This window comes from Copidosoma floridanum, unplaced genomic scaffold, assembly GCF_036245765.1.
Source record: "Copidosoma floridanum isolate Cflo_tuat_1 unplaced genomic scaffold, Cflo_Japanese_pri ptg000007l, whole genome shotgun sequence".
Lineage (NCBI taxonomy): Eukaryota > Metazoa > Arthropoda > Insecta > Hymenoptera > Encyrtidae > Copidosoma > Copidosoma floridanum.
Window position 1 is genome coordinate 2,318,592 of NW_028321884.1, and position 20,580 is coordinate 2,339,171.

The 20,580-nt window shown below is 38.8% G+C and overlaps 4 protein-coding genes across 7 annotated transcripts; 3 read left to right on the forward strand and 1 right to left on the reverse strand.

Moving 5' to 3' along the window:
* Positions 1-44: 44 nt before the first annotated feature.
* LOC106637842 (microtubule-associated protein 1 light chain 3 alpha) lies at positions 45-1,653 on the reverse strand. Of its 4 annotated transcripts, none has more exons than XM_014350829.2 (4): positions 1,489-1,653; positions 1,131-1,362; positions 855-1,017; positions 45-772 (listed from the first exon to the last, which is right to left on the reverse strand). In XM_014350829.2, the coding sequence occupies exons 2-4, from the start codon at positions 1,174-1,176 to the stop codon at positions 613-615; spliced, it is 369 nt and encodes a 122-aa protein (XP_014206315.1). In that variant the 5' UTR covers positions 1,177-1,362; positions 1,489-1,653; the 3' UTR covers positions 45-612. The 4 variants fall into 4 exon arrangements, with proteins under 4 accessions (XP_014206315.1, XP_014206299.1, XP_014206307.1 ...); XM_014350813.2 differs by having other exon boundaries at positions 1,465-1,653; XM_014350821.2 differs by having other exon boundaries at positions 1,131-1,382; positions 1,465-1,653.
* A 1,069-nt stretch (positions 1,654-2,722) lies between these two features.
* LOC106640079 (uncharacterized) lies at positions 2,723-11,494 on the forward strand. The gene is made up of 6 exons (XM_089589168.1): positions 2,723-2,818; positions 2,938-4,313; positions 4,825-6,030; positions 8,235-8,966; positions 9,071-9,489; positions 9,587-11,494. The coding sequence occupies exons 3-6, from the start codon at positions 4,909-4,911 to the stop codon at positions 9,942-9,944; spliced, it is 2,631 nt and encodes an 876-aa protein (XP_089445294.1). The 5' UTR covers positions 2,723-2,818; positions 2,938-4,313; positions 4,825-4,908; the 3' UTR covers positions 9,945-11,494.
* Positions 11,495-15,393: 3,899 nt separating this feature from the next.
* Rab40 (RAS oncogene family member Rab40) lies at positions 15,394-18,594 on the forward strand. The gene is made up of 5 exons (XM_089588843.1): positions 15,394-15,641; positions 15,748-16,390; positions 16,487-16,680; positions 16,762-16,984; positions 17,069-18,594. The coding sequence occupies exons 2-5, from the start codon at positions 16,117-16,119 to the stop codon at positions 17,401-17,403; spliced, it is 1,026 nt and encodes a 341-aa protein (XP_089444969.1). The 5' UTR covers positions 15,394-15,641; positions 15,748-16,116; the 3' UTR covers positions 17,404-18,594.
* Positions 18,595-18,702: 108 nt separating this feature from the next.
* Positions 18,703-20,456, forward strand: LOC106636276 (uncharacterized). Its single transcript, XM_014348637.2, has 5 exons — positions 18,703-18,925; positions 18,987-19,087; positions 19,174-19,455; positions 19,525-20,095; positions 20,201-20,456. Exons 1-5 carry the CDS (start codon positions 18,753-18,755, stop codon positions 20,454-20,456), a joined length of 1,383 nt encoding a protein of 460 aa, XP_014204123.2. The 5' UTR covers positions 18,703-18,752.
* The last annotated feature ends 124 nt before the right edge of the window (positions 20,457-20,580 follow it).

The window sequence follows — 20,580 nt, forward strand, 5'->3', positions numbered from 1 at the left end:
GTATAATATAATATCAGGAGTGTTGGAATAGAAAAACAAAAAAATTATTATAAAAGACACATTTGTTAATGTATTTTGTAAATAAAGTTGCTAGTACATTTACTTAACTATTTTAGAATAATACACACAGCCAATCAACTACAGGTCATTTAATACAGATCAATCAGAGTACACATATTCTTGAAAGAAAGGGCAAGACTGAAGAAATACTCAGGGTCTTGTCTCTGTGTAGAATAAAAGAAGTGTCTCCGTTTGTAATTAGAGCATTGCACATGTCTTTTGCTTAATAGTACAGAATAATAATTACATAAATACAAAATTAACAAATAAAGTTGAAGACATATGAAATGGTGATCTCTTAGAGTTACATTTTTTTTATTGTACATTTAAGTCTAATGGTACTATACTCTTTGAAAAAAAAAGAATATATTTTATATTATTTTGTATACGTATAAACTTTTTTTTATAATGTTAAGTAAATTTGAGATGCCTTTTTCGTAAATTATCGACATTACTATTTAAGACGAAATATTTATAGATTGCCTCGCATCTTCACCCAAGAAAACTTATACGTAATGAGAGAATTTTAACCTACGTGCTAAATTTTGATCACTAACCAAAGACTTCTTGGCTCGCGAATACCATGTACAAAAATCCATCCTCGTCTTTTTCACGCTGGTAGAGCTGAGCCATTGTTGTGCTTCCGCTGATTAAGCTCCTCTGATTTACCAGAAGAAAAAAAGCCTGTGTCGGAGAAAGTTGTAGCCGCCTCCTACGAAAGATTGATAAATTTACTTAAGGTTGTCTACACAAATTAATACTTGTATCGTAATTGAATTTATAAAAACCATTACCTAATTATTTTAATGAGTTCTGCAACTGACAAATGATCAGGTACCAAATACTTAGTTTTGTCAAGCAATGGCAGTTGCTTTTCCACAGAATATCGTTCAACAATGATGGGTACTTTGTTGGGATGCTTTTCTCTGATCTGTTGAACATCAGCGACTCGTTGATCTGTAAGGGCACATGTCGGTGACATAATGCGAGTAAGTGAATAAACAATGAAAAAAAACCATAAGCCAGATGCGATTGTCATGCAGCATCGTTCGTCAACTCAAAAAACTTACCAAAAGAGCGTCTTTCCTTGAAAGGCCTTTCTTTGACTATATTCATTTTGTTCAGTGTTCTCGTTTTTTTAAAATCAAAGCTACTCTCCTGATTTAAATACACGTCCCCTTGTCGTTGTTCCAAAAAGACCAGCGTCTCCTGTCAGATCGCCATACAATGCACTTTCCCAAGCCAACGGCGGAGCGAAACGCCACCATTAGCAAGTCCAATATACTTATGATGTTTTGTCAGCTGAGTTGAAAAACAAAATACTGTTATGCGTATACACAGGTAGGTAAGTACACAACAATTAACGAATCACGACTGAATGTTATTCGTATACACGATAATTACTTGCGAGAGTTACGAGTTCACAACCTGCAATACTTAAGTGACTGTGACGTTAGTTTCCGTGCTGGCAAGTGGTGACTCCGAACTCCGAAATCTCCGAATCTGAGAGACAAAACAAGAAGCCAGGCTACGACCAAAACACAAAGCAAAACAAATGCGCCGAAGCGAAAAGTGCACTGCACGCGCACAGAGAACGACGCACATCATCAGATTCGTTCACCTTACAATCCAGGGACGGTCGGGGACGGTGTGAGCGAGTCGGAGACGAAAGTGAACAAGTGCTCTTCTCCGATCGTCCGCGATCGTCCCTGACCGTACGCGATGCGCAGTTGTACACGTTAGGTTAGATTAATGCTGTATGTAAACAATAGTTTGTAAATAAAGAAGTGCAAATACAAACAAGTTTGTTTACTTTTTGCATTAATCTAACCTAACGTGTACAACTGCGCATCGCGTACGGTCAGGGACGATCAGGGACGATCGGAGAAGAGCACTTGTTCACTTTCGTCTCCGACTCGCTCACACCGTCCCCGACCGTCCCTGGATTGTAAGGTGAACGAATCTATCATTTCACAAGCCAGATCAGCCAGATGTACTGCGCACACACATTGCTAGCTCGTGGAGATTTTGCTATGTCCGTGTCCACCTCCACCATGCAGTCCACTTCGTGGATGGCTCTTTGAGAGTTCTTTCTTTTTCCTCTTCTTTTCTCTCGATCCCCCCTCTATCGCAAAAGCTGAACTCTTTTCTAAATCTCGAGTCGTGGGTTTTTTATTTTTCAAGCAGTGCGCATGTTTGATGGAATAATACTGCAACGTCTGCAACACTCATTTGCATATTTTTTTTAATGGCATTTAAGTACGCTTTAAAAAATGTATGATCCGGCCGTGATAATATTTTCAATACTCGATATTTTGCTTCATCTACATTGTTTTTATAATTATTTGTATGTAATACAGTATTAGTCATTAAAAACATTAATTATTTTAATTAATTTAAGATGCATTATACAAAAAAGCATGAACCACAACTGTTACAAGATACGGTTGTAATTGATTTAAAATAAAACTAATTGTTAATCTTGTTTATGGTGTTGACAATTTTTAAGTTTTGAGCGCGTACGGCACAGGCCATTTGTTAGTGATTTGTGCTGCCACCTATGCCATTTATGTGTGTGTGTGTGCTCTCTCTCTCTTTATTTCCGCCCCTCGCACTCCCCGCCCCCGAATCTCGCAAGTCTCTGAGCCAGAGAGTCTGAGCCGCCAGTTCGACACTCCACCAAACGAGTAAAAGAAAAGAAGGATTCAGTCAGCAGCGTTGCATAAAGACAGAGAGGAAGGAGAGGCAACGAAAAGATGTGAGACAAGTGCATAATAATAATAATAATAATATAATAAGTGTAGCATGTATTGAGTGAAAACAATAATAAATTGTGAGGACAGTGTGCAGAGTCTTAAGTGTCATAACTGTTTGAAGGAAGAACCGGGGAAGGTGTTGGGTGCAGATAGGTGTATTGTTTAAGGGCAAGGGCTGCCGTTCGCGCGATGTGCGCTCCGGCAGCAGCAGCGAGGAAGAAGGGTCTCCTCGGTCGGTCGCGTCTACGACAGCGTCGTTCCCCATTATTCCCGTCCAAGTTTAATGCCGCGGCTGTTGCCACTGTTACGACTACCACCACTTCATGTAATCGGCATTGATTAGGTACGGGATGATTATTGCTGCGGTGAATAATTTTCTTATCGTAATCTGCAGTGCCGGAGTCTCTGCTAAGCTGGACAAGGCAAAAGAGGCACAGGTGAGAGAACGAGAGCATCGTCCTGCGCTTCATGGAGTGTTGAGTGTTGTTGTATAGCTGTAGGAGGTAGGTATATCCATACCTACTAAAATGTACTAGTGTGCTCCCTGTATCTGTGCGCGAGTGATGTGAATTGTGAAAGTATTTTATACGTACAAGGTATACACATTATTAACACATATAGATACAATATGCGTTTGAGTAACCAAGAAGTATGGTGTCACTAATTACGAAGTTTGTGTACCTACCTACGCCAAACACCAAAGTACTCATAAGTTACTTGTGCAAGCAATAAAAAATGTGCACCACGTACATGATGCTCTCGGCTTTTTATTCTGGAGTTGCGATACCTATCATATTTTTCCTTTTGCCTCGCCAGTTGAAATACATTTAATTAAAAAGTTTGTGGTGTTTTGCAGTGACGTGATTTATATGCATCTACCTTATTTTGTGTCCTGATGAATAAATAATATACATCAGGGCCGGCAGTAACAGGCAACAGTGGTGTCTACCATACATATAGATAAATAAAAAAAGAAAAGGACGATAGGTACGAGGAGAGGAGGCGCGCATATAAGTACACGCGAGAAAGACAAGAGAAGAGAAAAATCGAGGAAGGACCGCAGCGTATACCTTAACATTGCCGCTCTGTAGCGAATCAACAATAAACAACAAAAACAATCGCATAATAATAATAATAATCCAAAGAGAGAAGGTTGCTCCGGAAAAGCAACGCGACAATAGTGGCAAAACCAAGCATCTGACTGAAAAGGAAGGGAATATTGCGTGACCAACGACGCCGTCCGATGTTATTCTTCTCGTGGTCGCTGTCTCCGTCACCGTCGTCGCAGAGTCCAACTAAGCGCGTGGAGATACACTGCGAGTGCGAGAGACTATAGACAACCAGAGAAAGGAAGAAAGAAGATGTACACACTGATAAGCAACTAAGAGGAAGAGTTATCGAACTCTTGCCGGCTTTGCCGATGCCGTCTGCTAATACTACACGACTGGCCCGTGCATCTTAATATGCAACCGAGACCGCACAGTAGAAAATATCTAGGTAATAATAATCTTATTTTCACAGAAAATTACGTTGGTTAATTTATTCGAGCACTATATAATTATATTTTATTGAAATTATCATGTAGATGTATTAACTATCATGAAATAGAGATATTAATAAGTTATTCACGTGATCTTTTATTACCAAAGTACTTGACATAAGAATCATTAAATTATTACCGTATTTTATCAAAATCTCGGTAATCGTGTTTAGAGATGTTATTTGTAACAGAACTCTGACTTTGAAGCTTATATATCTCAACCTGCGGCTCAAATCGTACTTTCAAATCAGATACTATCAAACAGAGTTTCAAGGAAACTTGGTCGTTCATCAGTTGAGCAATGAAACAATATTGATGAACGACTAAGAAAATTTATACTATTCTCAGAATTTCAACGTATTCATTACAATTGAATAAAGTCATAATAATACCTACAAATTTTCACCACTCAAAGAGAGAATACCTTCCAACACCCCATAACTGAACTGTATTTATAAATTTATGTAGAGATTTCTTACTGTGCGACGACACGGAGGATAGGAGTCAAGGGACCAGGACCAGCAGCAGCAGTATCAGACCGAACAGCAGAGAATGCCCCTGTCAAGGCCGCCCCCACTCTTGTCGGGCATCGCCTCGTTGGAGCACAACCTTCTCGCCCACCCGTACGTCAGCTCTGGCAGCGAGTCCAATCACTTGCCGCCCCTCAAGGCTAGCGGTGTGCACAACAATGAGGCATCACCGGGTCGGGCAGTGCTGCACGAGTTTCAGGACGTGGCTTCGGTCATCAATGGCACGACAGGAATCAGCTCGACAACGACGACGACAGTTGTACTGGCTGGTAGCCGGCTGCCCAGTCTCAGCTCCAGTGCCAACAACAGCCTGCAGAACCTACAGAACCTTGCCACGGGTAGCAGCGCACACGCCAGTCTGCAGCACTCGCGCTCCAACTCTCAGTCGAGTTCGCCCCTCGTTTCGAGCAAGTCAACAGCCGATCATCACCACCATCACCATCACCACCATCACCAGCAGCAGCAACAACAACAGCCCTCAACGGGCCCGAAGCCCAAGACGATGCTCGTGACGCCTGACATCGTGATGAAGCTCTACATGAACAAGCTTACTCCCTACGAGCACCATGAAATTTTTAATTACCCGCAGATCTATTTTATCGGTGCGAACGCGAAAAAACGGCCTGGCATTATTGGGACGGCCAACAACAACGAGTACGACAACGACAAGGGCTCGTACATCCACATCACCCACGACCACGTGGCCTACAGGTACGAGGTGCTCAAGGTCATCGGCAAAGGTAGCTTTGGCCAGGTCGTCAAAGCGTATGACCACAAGAAGCACGAGCACGTGGCCCTGAAGATGGTACGCAACGAGGAGCGTTTCCATCGCCAAGCCCAGGAGGAGGTGCGCATTTTGAAGGCCCTACGCGAGCAGGACAAGGACAACACGATGAACGTCATCCACATGTTCGACTCGTTCACCTTTCGCAACCACATGTGCATAACTTTCGAACTGCTCAGCATAAACCTGTACGAGCTCATCAAGAAGAACAAGTTCCAGGGCTTTAGTCTCCAGCTCGTGAGGAAGTTTTCGTTTTCTCTGCTCCAGTGTCTCGACGCTCTCAACAAGAACAAAATCATACACTGTGACATGAAGCCGGAAAACGTGCTGCTCAAACAGCAGGGGCGCAGCGGCATCAAGGTACGTTTAACACTCTTTTGGACACTTTTTCTCGAAGTATCGATGACACAAAGTTTCTATTCAGCTAACGAATCGCGTCCAACGCCACGCTGAAACAGAGACGATATTCCGGTAATCTCTTATGCCTTCGCTATCGTCGCTTTCCGTTCTTTCCTGCACAATACAACGTTTTTGTACGAAACGCAAGCACGAGGGAGCCGTTATTTTCCGACACGTCGCCTTTTTTTATCACGCTTTTTTTCTGACATTAGATCTCATTTCCTTTTACGACTCGTGCGATCATGATTTATCTCGGACGCTATACGAAAAAAAAAATCACGACCGATAAAACGACCTACAAGAACAGACACGACCACGACGATCGGTTTCAATTTCTACCAATATGTTGTACTACATACGTACGTGTACGTATATACGAGTTCTTGCGCAAGCACGTCGGCTTACATTATTCATAAACGATAAGTAAGTACACCCTTTGCCTCTTTGTGATAAATTGAATATAAATTAAGCTCCTACAAATCGGAAACAGACAATATCGACCATTTCACTTGAAATACAAAGGATTCTTTTCTCTGCGTAAAATCAATGTACACTATGGTCATTTTGTGGCAACAGCACTTACGCGGCTGATAACAAAAAAAAAAAAAAAACTGGTTGTACCAGGAACCAGAGATAAACAATTATGAAATAATCAAATAGATAAACCCATGCGGAACAACAAAACGAAAGATGAACTCACGCGCTTATCACCGATTTGTAGATTGAAATAAAGCGGCACGCGCTAAAACTATGCCATTGTTTATTACACAGAGAGAGAAACCCTATCCCATCCGTCACTAAACAGGTATAACAGGTGCAGCTTGTGTTTACGTTGTATATGCCCCCGTTCCCCCTGGAATCGGCCCATTTTCGCTTTCATTCTTCATCCGCCCGTACTTTGTTTTTTTTTTTTTTTTTACACCTTCGGTGTTCGCATATAGTCTCCGGGTTATTGTTTTACGCACACTCGCAGAGTGATTTTGTACATAGGTATATGATTAGGTGTACAAGGGGGAAGAGAGAAACGAAGTAAGTAGACAAACGCCTCCGGGAAAGCCTAGCCTCGTGACGAATCGATGACTCGCCGCTTCTTTTTTTTTTTTTCGCTTGCTCTCGCAACTCTCTATTCTGATATTCTCTTCCGGCTCGATATGGGCTTCTGCACTCTCCTTTGCTCTCTCGGATGTATACTCCGTCGAGTAAATATTTTATGGACACGCGCTACCTTTTGGCGTGTGCTTCCATTCGCAAGGATCGAATCGTTCACCTGCAGGTACGAAAACAACCAGTCTGTATTGTTTTATGGACTCGTTTAATCGAACGATTTTACTTTTTATGCGTTTGCCCTGAAATCGGGAGAACAGGAGAGAGAGAGAGAGTTTATAAACGTGATGCCTGTACCAATATAGAGGGGAAAAACTAGAACGACGAGTGATTCGAGGTGATCGTTTTATTATCGCGAGCGACTTTTCTATTATACATACCTATATCTTGTGACGGCGGTCGTTTACCTCCTTGTTTTTTTTTGGCCGCGAAAACGATCTTTGTTATATTTTTAATCATCATCGTCTCTCTCTCTCTCTCTCCCTTTTTTTGTTTAGAAATACGATTATTAATAGATTGAAAAGCCTTTTACCTCAGCCCTTGTACACACATGAGCGAGGAAACATGTATATGCGTAAATCTAGGCGCGTGCGGTGTCGCTGGGAGAGTAATCTAATTTACGAAAATCGATTGCGTTGATGAAGTTAAGTAGAAAAAGACTTGGAGTCGACGCTTTTACGATGGAACTTTAATAATACGACTCGACATCGTCGGGCTGTTGAAATACACGTTCATCTCTTTTCCGGGGAATTTTTTTTTTTTTTTTTTTTTTTTTTTTTTCTTCTCTTAATCACTTGATTTCCAGCCAACCAACTTATTATAAGTACGAGTTGGCGTGCGAGTCAAACCATTGTTTTTATGATAAAATGCATTAATGTTTGTCTCACGGGAAATATCGTGCTCCGTGAAAAGGAAAAATTTTCTATCTTGTACTAAAAATTCCTCAAAGTAGATATTATAGGTACAGCATTTTTACATACTAAACGTCCGGGATAAATAGATTATCGGAAAGCTAGTCAGTAATCATTGATCATTTATGTTGTTGTTGTTTTTTCCACCAGGTGATCGACTTTGGTTCGAGCTGCTACGAAAACCAAAAGCTCTACTCGTACATCCAGTCGCGCTTCTACCGGGCACCTGAGGTGATCCTCGGAGCTAGCTATGGCATGCCGATCGACATGTGGTCCCTGGGCTGTATCCTCGCGGAGCTCCTGACCGGTTTCCCACTGCTGCCCGGTGAGGACGAGCCCGACCAACTTGCCTGCGTCATCGAGTTGCTGGGAATGCCACCCCAGCGGTTGCTCGACAAGTCCAAGCGCGTCCGCCAGTTCATCAGCACAAAGGGCTACCCGCGCTACAGCGGCGTGAGCTTCAACGGGGACGGCTCGATCGAGCTAAACGGCGGGCTCTCGCGGCGCGGTAAGTTTCGGGGCCCGCCGGGATCCAAGGATCTCAAACGCGCGCTCAAGGGCTGCGACGACCCGCTCTTCCTCGACTTTATCGAGAAGTGCCTCGAGTGGGACCCGGAGCGCCGATTGACGCCCGCGCGGGCGCTCAAGCACGCCTGGCTCAGGCGCAGACTGCCCCGGCCACCCGAGCCGCTCTCCCAGCAACAGCAGCGTCCTAGTCCTTCGCCAACTTCCAATAAGCTCCAGCAGCAGCCACCACCACCACCGCCGCAACAACCGAAGAATCTACCGAGCCTAACGCTGTCGTTGCACGCGAACCTGCAGACCCTGCAAACGACGGCCCAAGCCTCGCCGCCAGCCAACCCCGGCCAGCCTCCGATCCAGGTACGTTGACTGTTTTCCCAAGCTTCGCACTCTGGGTCGACGACTCGAGTTATTCGAACAAAAGCATACTTAGCGCGCTTATCTTGTATTTCCGTTTGCGCCAGGGCAGCGCTACGCTAGTTCCGCGTACGTGCGCGTCCGGCAGTAATCGCTCGGTGAGCAAGCCCGTCATCGCGACCGCCAGCGCTGGCTCCTCGTCCTCTTCTTCCTCGTCGAGCAATCTTTACAATCACCAGCACCAGCAGCAACCCAAAAAGAACCAGCAGCAACTGACCAACCGGCTGCTCGAGCTGATTGCCGATATCAAGGACCACGCTGCCTCTCTGTGCGTCGACGGCTTGGCCAACGTTGCTGTTGCTCAACAACAGCAGCCCCAGCAGCATCTTCTTCTTAACAATAACAACAATAACAGACGACAGCTGTGCGGGCAATTGGGTCGGCTCAATTTGAAGCGCGAACAGCCTGATCTTGCGCTGCCATCCGATTCGCAGACACGAGCCAAACCGCTTTGGGATGGTCACAGGTGAGACTCATATTTTGTGAGATAGCTTCTTTTTTGTTTCCCTTGGTCGTACAAATAATTATTCTTTTTTTTTTTTTTTTTTTTTTTTTTTCCATAGTTTTCAGGATGGCGTGGTGAAGGGAAATTTCAGTTCATCCCAAAACCACAGTCTGCAGGAATGCGCGATGAGAGGAAGTAACGGGAGCCTTTCTAAAAACCACAGCCTCAAGGACGCGGTGATACGAGGGAGCAACGGTAGCCTCGCTCAGAATCACACTGTCAAGGATCCCGTGACGCGGGGGAGCAACGGCTGCCTTTTTCAAAATCACAGTTTACAAGACTGCGTGATCAAGCGGAGCAACGCATCGACGCACGATAGTCGCAGCTCGCACGGATCCTTCGGCAACGTCCACGACAGGCTGCTCGTCGATAAGGATGTTTGGCAAGATATTAGGCGCTACGCTGCGGAAATGTAGAGCTAATTGCCAGATTAGGTAATTAACGTTATCATTAACAGGTGATATGCATTTTTTTTTCTTTCTTTTGATTTTTATTGTTTTTTTTTTTGTTTTTTTTTTTTTTTACGCAACAATGCGAAGAAATGCAATTTGAATGATTTTGGAATGATTTTTGACGCCCCACTTTTGTTGGCTTTTTTGTTTGTCTATGGCTAATTTTTACGAGGCCGTATCGGCTTACTTATTTTTATTTGTGAATTAGTCTCTTTTGTGATATCTTGTTAGTAGGTAATCCAAATAAGACTTGATGACGCAAATAACTAAGGTACTTTTTTGAATTTTTTTTTCTCTGACGTTTGTACCAATTTGTTAATCTGAAATTCAGATTGAAGGATTTTTTAATACCTTAAACAGTAGTAATTTTATACGCAAAGTTATTCGCAAAATACGTTCTTGTCTTTCAATTTTGTACCCCTTGTCCAAAAGAATGCGCAACAAGAATTTTTACTTTCATTAAAGCTCACCGGGAAGGAAGACATTATTTCGTAAGTCATTCATAACTTTTAATTGATCAACGAAACGTTTGCATGATAATTTACATTGAAAAAATAGCTATAAATCATTGTCAAAAATTATTCCAATAAACTACAAAAAAATTTGAATCCCAGTAAGTTATTACCTGGCTTCGAGCCGATTTAACACTTGTTCGTTCATTGTCATCTTGCTTCATATGTGTAATGTACTTTTATATATCAAGCACTGAATCGTACTGATTAATTTGTATAGAACAGTAAATACTGTTGAACTTTTGTTGACATTTATTTTTAATCATTTTTTTTACCCAAACGTTTTATCCTCTTTTTAATTTTTTACTTTACTATTGCAATGTACCGATTGTATGCAAGATTTAAGGCAACGAGCGACTCCGTTTTTGTGGTCGTTTGCAGCTGCGCAAATCTGTTTCCTTGCAAGTCACGTTTTTAAATTCGTGATAGATGAGAAACTAGATTTTTCATGTGATAACTGTGGAGCATTAGTTGTATGAAATAAAAAATATACATAATATAATCACTCTCGTGTGCGATGTCACGTCATCATCGTCTTGGGTATTGTTGTCTCTCTATTTCGCTATTAAGGCATTTACGCGCAATATGATCAATTTAATAAACAAACACACAGGCTAATCTACTGCCATTAGTTTTTATCATTGTATGACGAATGAAATGTCACCACGTGACGATTTATACTATATACACACCTAGTTCGTTCAACTTTGTAAATTGTGCATGTGATCGAGTCTATTAGGACTTTTGTTTGCTAAAGTGAATTTGAGTAAACAATACACAAACAAAATTTCATGTGTTTGCTGTTTTTATTTAGTGTAATTGATGAGAAAAAAATGAGACCGTAAATGACATGAAAATCACACGTGTCTATCAGACGTCAAGAGTTCCAATCGAAAGAGAGTAATCACATGTCATCACCCTTTATTGAGTGGAACTCGAGCTTTTTTTTTTTTTATGAAAAAGTTGAATTAAGTGCAAGTATATTTCGAAAGATAAACTATGCATCAAATATTGTACAACGGTCCCTAGATGTACTACCATAAAGTTTCACGCACTTGCGCGAACTGCCGATAATTGTTGACATTGAATTATAAGGCTGTGATCAGACGTCTTGACGTCGCGATGAAATATTTCATCGCGACGGGTTAAATACTTCTTTGTACACGAAAAATCGAATTACACGAAAAAATTGAAAAAGAAAATGAAAATAATATAAATTGTAGATTAAATATTAAAAAATACAAGCTTAAATCGTATTTTACATTCTTTGAGGCAATGTGTATAACATGCATGCACACGTATTTGTCGTTACTGGAGTTGTTTGCATCGCAATAATAGTTGGTAGCCGAAGCCGCGAAAATGACGAGTGTTCAAACATACTTTTTTTATTTTAATTTTTTAAGTAATCTTTTGATTTTCATGCTAAACTTGAGATCTATTATTAATCTAGTCTTGTATATGAATTTTTACGAGTAAAATTAGTTTTTTTTTTTTTTTTTTTTTCTCTTGCATTTCAATGACATGTTTATACTTGGACATAGACCGATAAGTCAATCAAATTTTTGTAAAAAGTAGATTCTCAAACGTGTTATACAACGTACTTTTTTTAATTAAAAAAAAAATAATTGTAATAAATTTTAAATGTTTTTACAAGTTTTTGTATAATAGACAAATGAACCCAAAACACAAAACAATCGGCTCCTACCTATACATGCAAATCCTCCAACAGATTAGCAAATAAAAAGTGAGTGATCACGATTCAAACACGCTTAGATCGAAATTAATGTTCAATCGTAGTACCTTGAGTATTCGTACTCGAATACAGTATACTTTTTTTTTGTTCAGAGTTGTATTAGTTGAAAGCTGGTAAGGTAATAATTTCTTGCCGCTGTATGTATAAAAAGCAAAATCTATGAATGCTGGGAAATTGTTAACGAGGAATTGTATACTCCCAATGTAAATGAAATGAAATTTTAATAACACAATACGATGTAGATCGCATGATAAAATATTGAAAAGGTATAAAAAAAATATATGCTAACAGTTGAAAGCATTTCTTAAATTGTAAAATTTTTCAATAATGTACGGCATTGATATGCTCTACATAACTTGTAAAACTAAGCATTTTTAGTAAGCAATTATTTTAACTGATAAGTTTCAAATAGCCTTTCATTCAAAGTGATGAATTCAATATTACGCTGAATAATATATCTTGAAAAATGAGACTGTTGAAGAGATTGGGAATTCACAGAAAAAATACCTATAAGCTCCTATTTAATAAATGTAATAATGATAAATATTATGTATGTATACAAAACACATAATCAGTATTTCACATCTTTGAAAAACCATAATTAAGCATTAGAAAATGTGCGTTATATACAAAGCTAGCCTTGTGTTTGATAATAATGTTTTTAAGTGCAAATAATGACTTTTATGCGTTTCATCAACTTACAATTCGAGAGCCACAGATTATGATTGTCGTTACTACCGTACTTACCGTAATTAAGTTCAACCCATTGATCAATAACGAAATTAAAATAAAAATGAAAGGTACGCTCTCTAATTAGAGCAAGTGCTTAGACATAATAGAACAGCATCGTCCTTGCGCTCGCGCGTGCGTTGCTGCGTGAGTACATGTTAATTTTATACGTATGTACAGAATGAAAAAAAAAAAAAAAAAATTTACAACTATATAATAGGAAATAAAAGTAAAATAAAATTTTGCACTGTATGTATGGCACGTTGTACGTATCGTATTGCACTTTGTTTGTAGGTAATATATACATTTTGTCATTAGTTTAACATTTTTATCAAAACTTGCCTTTATAACGCATAATGAAAAATGATTTGCGCTCTTTTCAGTTCGCAAATAACGTTTTCCAGTTACATTCATCTCTTGCATATACATAAAGAATTTGATGATATGGCTATAGACAATCTTTTTATAGAGTTGAGTAATTTAATTTGGCATCTTAAATTAAATTTTATTTTGCGTCACACATTTTTTGGTCTCATAATCGTTTTTTTATGTCAATGGAACTCGTTTATAGTAAAATTTCATCGAAACCAAAAAATGAAATAACAAGTATAAAATTGTACAAATTCGAATAGATCATTGTTCAATTCTCGAACGGATGCTTTATATTTAATTTGCATCCATAGATCGATTGCAATCAAGTGACCTTTTTAAACACCAGTTGATTGATTCATAAAAAAGCACAGTGATTTATATAATTGCAACATTTTTTACCGTCATTTATATCGGTAAACGTTTCAGAAATGGAATAAAAATATACCTAATATAATATTGTAAATATTATGCGAAAAATTAATTGATCATTTTTAGTAATGAGCTTCAATTGGAAAAAAACCTATGAAGCGATGCAATTTTTTTTACAAACAAATATTTCTTTACAGCTTTTAAGTTAGCTTTGTCACTTCGATATTAAAAAAAAAAAAAAAAAAAAAAAAAAAAAAAAAAAAAGAACTATTTATGTAGACAATTGTTATTGATTCGTAGCCAGACAGTCTGATGAGAAAAAGTACTAAAGAAAATTTTCCTGTGATGCATGAAAAAAGGGAAAAAACTGCACGATACAAGAAAAAAAAAAAAAATTGATTTCTTACAGCGTGTGGAAGCATAATATTACATGTATAATAAATAGACAGCAAACGATATTGAAATAAAAAAAAAAAAATAAACAAAAAAACAAACAAACAACAAAATTGTAATACTTTAGATGTATAAATGTATAAATAAGAGATTTTTTCAATAATAAGAAACACATTTACATACGAAAAATATCCTTAGCTTTAACATGAAACAAATAAGAAACGTGTGAAATGAGAAGTAACTAACAATTGTTTTCTCTTTTGCTAAAACAACGCATACTTGATCTCTTTATTCTTACTGTGAGAGTAAACTACTTAGTGCATAATATGTAATGTTTAAGCAAGGAAAAACATGCATTGCATGAAGGAAGGAAGGAAGAACAAAAAATAATAATAATAAAATAATTAAGTAACAAATGTGTTAACTCTCGTCCAAGCAGCGTATTTTACCTTTTAGTTGAATAAACCCTAGCTCCCAGCGAAACTACGGGCGCACCGTTTGTATATTGAGAATAATAATAATAATATTAAAAAGGAGAAAGAAAAAAAAACACTTTTGTTATGAAAAAATAAAAATAATGAAAAAAACTTTGTAAAGCGCGTGAGCAAGCTGCTTCGCGTGTGAACGTAAAAACATAATGAAAAAACGCCTCTCGACTCGATAGTCGAAATGAGATTATAATAATTATCATTAATAATATTAATATTGATACTATTTAGAAGATGATGATGATGATGTATTGCAACATTGTGTGTGTACTTACGACAGCATAATGATGTTTACGATAAGGGAGGAGAATAGAAGGGAAGTTTTTGGAAAGAGTTGATACAAAAAGGCCTTGTCTCTCGTCTGTTGCACACATTGATGGTGGACGGAACTGTATAATGCACTGCGATATTTGAATAATTCACTGTACTGCTGACAATTTAATTAGTGTTTGAGGTAGAAGGTAATAAGTATGTGATGAGAGGTGATGGAAGAAGGTGGTATTGCAAAAAAATAGAGCATTGGAATTGTGTTGAGCCCTCGAAGAGTGATCCGATCCATCTTCTTGACTATACGCAGTGTCCAGTGACCGATGATTGCTAAAATGAATAAATGCTTACGACGTTTACATTACCATGTTTTTTTCTTTGTCCCCATAATCCACCTAAGCTCTAGTTTTACATTTTAGTATACAACACGAGTATTTAAATTTGCACAAAGTGTGGCGCCATTGCGCGCCAAAATTATCGTCAGCAGCGCCCCCTTTGAAAAACAAAAAAAAAACAGCTAGTGTTTTACACCCTATATGTATACTCGCGATTCTTGACAAAAGATGTAACGAAAGAAAAATCTATACACTTATCTTATGGTGATGATAAAGAGTTTAATTTAATTCTGATTACAAAGTATTGCATTGACGAAGAAATGCAAGATTAAAAAATGTGCTATAATAGTGAGTGACGAAGGAAAAATATACAAATTGGAGCAGTGAGAGTCTAGTGTCCATCAGTTCACAACAACCCACACAAACACACGCAATATATATAGGTAAAAACGAGAGTAAGGAAATTGGAGCTGGCCGTTTAACTTAGTTTTTTAATCTACAGTTCATGGATCTTTTTTTCTGTAACTAAAGTACTTGAAACTTTTTCAGGAGCCTGCAGTAGCATAAGGTAAGCGGATACTTCGATTTCTATAATAGAGGTTACAGGGGTGCTGGCGCAGGCGAACACCAAAGTGCCAAATATCGTACGTATATAAACTATTGCGTGTGCGCAGCAAGGAGTCGTCGTTGTTGTCATCGCTGTGCAAATAAATTGAGTGAAATTCGGTAAAACTCTGTGGAGAGCAGGTGCCCAACACACGGAATTACACTTCTCCATTCTCAGTCGGGCGTTTGCCTGCCATTATATTGACAAGAGGCTAACAGGGGGAGTAGCAATTGGAGAGCGACAAAAGAAGCGTGCACGAGGCGAGCCAGTGTACACCGCGAGTATGCCCAGTGGGAGTTGTAGCTGCTACCATGGCAGCAGGAGAGGACAGCAGCGCCTCCGGCAATTATCATTACCAACACCAGCATCCCAACAACAGCAACAATAACACCAGCAACAACAACAACGTCAACAACAATACCAACGCCGCTGCATCAGCAGCGGTTGTTGTGAAGCCTAGGCAAGAGAAGCAGTACGATTACCTGCTCAAGTTCCTACTCGTTGGTGACAGCGACGTAGGCAAGCAGGAGATACTCAGTGGCCTAGAAGATGGTGCCTTTGAGTCGCCCTTCTGCAGTGGAAGTGGTATTATATATTTTTGTTATTAACGCGCAGTCCGTTTTTTCCTTAATAAGTATGGGTTGGTTCACTCGTGTACCTTATGATTTCGGTTTGTTTCAGCTTACAAGACTACTACTATTTTGTTGGATGGAAAAAGGGTAAAACTACAGCTTTGGGATACATCTGGTCAAGGTAGATTTTGCACTATTATAAGGTCGTATTCTAGAGGAGCTCAAGGAATTCTTTTGGTTTATGATATTACAAATAAGTGGTCCTTTGACGGGATAGACAGATGGCTCAAAGAAGTGGAAGAGGTAAGGATTTTTGTTATTAAAGCATAAGGAATTCAAAGTTTTAAAAAATAAATTCCAAATAAATTGTTATTGCACACACAGCAAGCACCAGGTGTACCCAAAGTTTTGGTTGGAAACCGTCTTCATTTAGCTTTTAAAAGACAAGTTAGCGAACGCGATGCTGAACTTTATGCTGCTAAGAATCGTATGGCTTTTTTCGAAGTATCTCCACTGTGTGACTTTAATATAAGGGAAAGTTTTTCTGAACTCTCCAGGATGGCACTTCATCGCAATGGAATGGAACGTTTATGGAGATCAAATAAAGGTCATATAAAATCAGATTATTTATACATTATGTAGATCACACGAGTATCCAGATTTTAAAGGATCTTATGTACTTTGATTGCAGTGTTGAGTCTTCAAGAATTGGCATGTCGAGCGATTGTGGCGCGAACGACTGTCTACGGCATTGACCAGCTCCCGTTACCTGTGTCCATCAAGTCCCACCTCAAGTCCTACGCCATGACGACGGTACCGCAGCTGAGACCTCGTTTCCACAGCTCCTGCGGTAATCGAACTTTTTGTACGATCAAATCCCTGAATCTCGGCCACCGTAAGTTACGCTTCGTGGCCGGCACGAGTCCAAGTAGCGCGGGCTCATCGACGCCCGGCAGCTCACCGCCCGGAAGTATTAATGATTCACGCACGAGTTGCGCGGGTCGTAATTCCTGCACGATATCCTGATTGGTCAGAGAAAGCACGTTGTTGATTGTTCTTTGATCCATGTTACAAATGTAGCGTCCGATAATATTAGTGAATTTTGTGCTTTATTTTAGTCGCACTAAATATTTTTTGGGTTATCAGGTTGATTTTAAATTAAAATTTTTTTTTTTTTTACAACTTATTGATTCAAAAGCTGTAATGACGTATGTCAAGTACAAGTGCGTAATAATATCGATATTCAAACGGACATCGATCTTTAACTTTTCAAGAATTGTATGGAATTTTCATACACAGAACCCAGGCAACATATGACTTAATTATGTACGAAAGCACGTTATGTACCAATTCGCGTGTGTGTGAGTGTTTGTGGGTGCGCGTGTTGTATTAATAAAGCAAATCAGAGTAAATTACTCTTGTAAATTATGAAGCCTAGTTTTTAAAAACAATTGCCAACTGTTATTTAATTTATTTCGTCATTTTTAATGCGAAAAAAAAAAATGCTACAGTTTACTAGTCTACGTAAAATTTAAATGATTTTTGAAAACAAATCATTATGTTTGACTCAAAATAATACGATGTTTAAAATTACGTTCTACACGGTTTGCGAAATTTTTAACATTAAATTAACTTAACTATGAGTAACAGTAGCGAGCTAGTCACGGTGATGAATTTTAAAACTCTTGTAAACTTTTTTCTGATTTATTTACACTCAGAGATACACATTATATGTTTAAAGGTTGTACATAAAAATTTTCACAGAGCAAACCTTCTCTATGGTATTAAACTCTAAAAGAATCGTAACCGTATCATTGCCATTTTTTAATTAATGAAATCGTGATTGATGTAAATTGATTGAGAATTAGAATTATCGTACATTTAAGAGTACTAACGTTTTTGAAAATCGAAGAGAACTGAACAAATTATGTATAAACAAAAAATGAATGATGGAAAAACATCTCATTTGTGTATACGGTAATATAAGTCGATGACAAGTTTGGTTGAATAAAAAAAGGCAACCAATCATATTTTTGTACATCTTGTAAAAAGTATTTTATGTTACGTACTAAAAACTGCTCGTTCACATGTGTTTGTAGGTGTGGGTGTATTTAAAATCATGTAAACTAAAATGTGTGTATACATCGCTCGTACAGAAAAATGTGAAACACTTGTAATATAGTTATATCAGTTAATAATATTTTTGTTCTTATTTGACGAATGGCGTCTTTTCATTACATTTCCTAAAAAAAATATTTTTATTTCAGTCAAATGATTCTTTTTCAAAAAGAGAGTATGAGTTACCATGACAACAGAATAGATTACTTTACCCAAGTTTGTGGTGTATTGTGGTGTTTTGTTTTCATGATCTAACAATGGCATCAACAATGAATAATACAAACTCGCAACATATAAAATTATATCTTCGATTAAAAATGCAGGAAATTGGTATCGACAAATCGCTTGCAGTGTTTATTAACTATGCCAAAAGTGATGTGGAGACTTGGAAAAGTATTAAGCGTGACATTGATGAATTCGAAAAAGAGAGGTAACAAATAATCGTTTTACTGTAATAAAATATTTATTTGAAAATTTGCGATTCAATTTAGACAGAAAATAGAGGTACCACTCAGAGAAAAAATAATCGATGTTTATCAGGAGTTGAAATCTGTAAAAGAAATGATGGCTCCGAGCAACGTCAAAAATATTGGTAATCATGATTAGAAAAAAAAAAAAAGAAACGTTTGATAACATTAAGAGCAACAAATCGGTTACATTGAACAAACTAATTTTTAGACCTCGAGGTTTTCAAGAAAAAATTACAGTCCCTGTGGAAAAGGGTGCAGGAGTTCAAAAATTCTTGCACTGACATTGGTAATTTAACGAACGAGCAGAAAAACTTGAGCACCGAACTTGACGAGTTGCACAGAAAAATCCACAAACACGAAAACTTCCTATCCAACGACAAGTTATATTCAAGAATCATAAACGTCCAAGCTGCGCTACAGAGACAAGATCCCAACAAGGAGTGCGACTTTGGCGAAGCAGAGAATTTTTTCGCATTGATATCCAACTCGGGTAACGTTGTAATTGCTCAATTGATCCAAGCGAAGCATATTAATCAACAAATTTTTTTTATGCACAAAGGACACACCGGTGGCTGGAGCGAAAAGGATCATTTGCTCTACGTCAAGTTCCGCAAAAAACACAAGAGCACCGAAGCTCTCGTGTCCGCGTTACGGACCAAGTGCCCAGATCTCACCGAGGAGAACATCATGAAGCACGACGCCTGGTACAAGATTTACCTCGATTTGCGGGAGAAGCAAAAAATCGCGGTACAAGAGTGGCGCGAGCGCAAAGAAGCCGAACGTCGTCGCGACAGAGCTCCGCCGCCGTCAACGGAAAAAGTCAAGTCCCCGGTAGTGGCGAGTAGCGAAAAAATTGCCGAGCGTAACGAGGCTGCGATAGAGAAAAGAAAAGAGATTCTGAACAAGTTGAAGGAGAAGAAGGAGATTCAGAGATTCATGAACGAGGAGCGCATGAGGGGTCAAACGAAATTGAAAAAGGAAGGATGGAAAATTCGGAGGCATCCCAAGCCTGCCAGGATTACGAAGATCGTGAAGGAGGACAAGCCCGGTGGTGACAGGGAGCCGAGCAATCAGACAGTTAAACAGTGCAGACCTTCCTTCAAGTCTAGTTTGTTTCTGCAACTTTACAGGTTTGTTTATACCGTGTTTGAGCCTTTTTTTTTTTTTTTTTTTTTTTTTTTTTTTTTTTTTTTTTTAATCGACTTTGAATCGTTTTTTTTCCTTCTTCATCGCAGAGCACGTGACAAGCAATATTTGGAAAAGAGAAAAAAAGTTTTGTTGCACATGAACGCTTCGAAACAGACGGCGCTACCGGTTGATCAGGATTTTTCAAAGTATCAGGAATCTATTTTGTTTAAGGAGACAAAAGCTTCGCAAGAAAAGTTCAAATTTGAACCCAAATCAACCGAGACTTTTTTTTATATTAAGAATGTGCCAGGGCTTGGAAAAAGTAATGAAACTTCAGATTCGTCCTTGAATCGGCATCTATAAATACGCATAAAATTGCACAAGGCGATTATTTTTGTACATACAGATGGTTAAAGGGAGACACGGAGGGTGCGGATGAAAAAACAAATAAATACAACGCTATGATATATACTTATGTTTATTTTTT

Excerpts from the sequence above, each read along its gene's own strand:
- LOC106637842 (XM_014350829.2), bottom strand. The coding sequence starts at position 1,176 with ATGAATATAGTCAAAGAAAGGCCTTTCAAGGAAAGACGCTCTTTTG. Across the intron at positions 1,018-1,130 it reads CAAGGAAAGACGCTCTTTTG|ATCAACGAGTCGCTGATGTT; the intron begins GTAAGTTTTTTG and ends GTGCCCTTACAG. Across the intron at positions 773-854 it reads GAACTCATTAAAATAATTAG|GAGGCGGCTACAACTTTCTC; the intron begins GTAATGGTTTTT and ends AATCTTTCGTAG.
- LOC106640079 (XM_089589168.1), top strand. The coding sequence starts at position 4,909 with ATGCCCCTGTCAAGGCCGCCCCCACTCTTGTCGGGCATCGCCTCGTTG. Across the intron at positions 6,031-8,234 it reads AGGGGCGCAGCGGCATCAAG|GTGATCGACTTTGGTTCGAG; the intron begins GTACGTTTAACA and ends TTTTTCCACCAG. Across the intron at positions 9,490-9,586 it reads CCGCTTTGGGATGGTCACAG|TTTTCAGGATGGCGTGGTGA; the intron begins GTGAGACTCATA and ends TTTTTTCCATAG.
- Rab40 (XM_089588843.1), top strand. The coding sequence starts at position 16,117 with ATGGCAGCAGGAGAGGACAGCAGCGCCTCCGGCAATTATCATTACCAA. Across the intron at positions 16,391-16,486 it reads GCCCTTCTGCAGTGGAAGTG|CTTACAAGACTACTACTATT; the intron begins GTATTATATATT and ends GGTTTGTTTCAG. Across the intron at positions 16,985-17,068 it reads TTTATGGAGATCAAATAAAG|TGTTGAGTCTTCAAGAATTG; the intron begins GTCATATAAAAT and ends CTTTGATTGCAG.
- LOC106636276 (XM_014348637.2), top strand. The coding sequence starts at position 18,753 with ATGGCATCAACAATGAATAATACAAACTCGCAACATATAAAATTATAT. Across the intron at positions 19,088-19,173 it reads GAGCAACGTCAAAAATATTG|ACCTCGAGGTTTTCAAGAAA; the intron begins GTAATCATGATT and ends ACTAATTTTTAG. Across the intron at positions 20,096-20,200 it reads TTGTTTCTGCAACTTTACAG|AGCACGTGACAAGCAATATT; the intron begins GTTTGTTTATAC and ends TCTTCATCGCAG.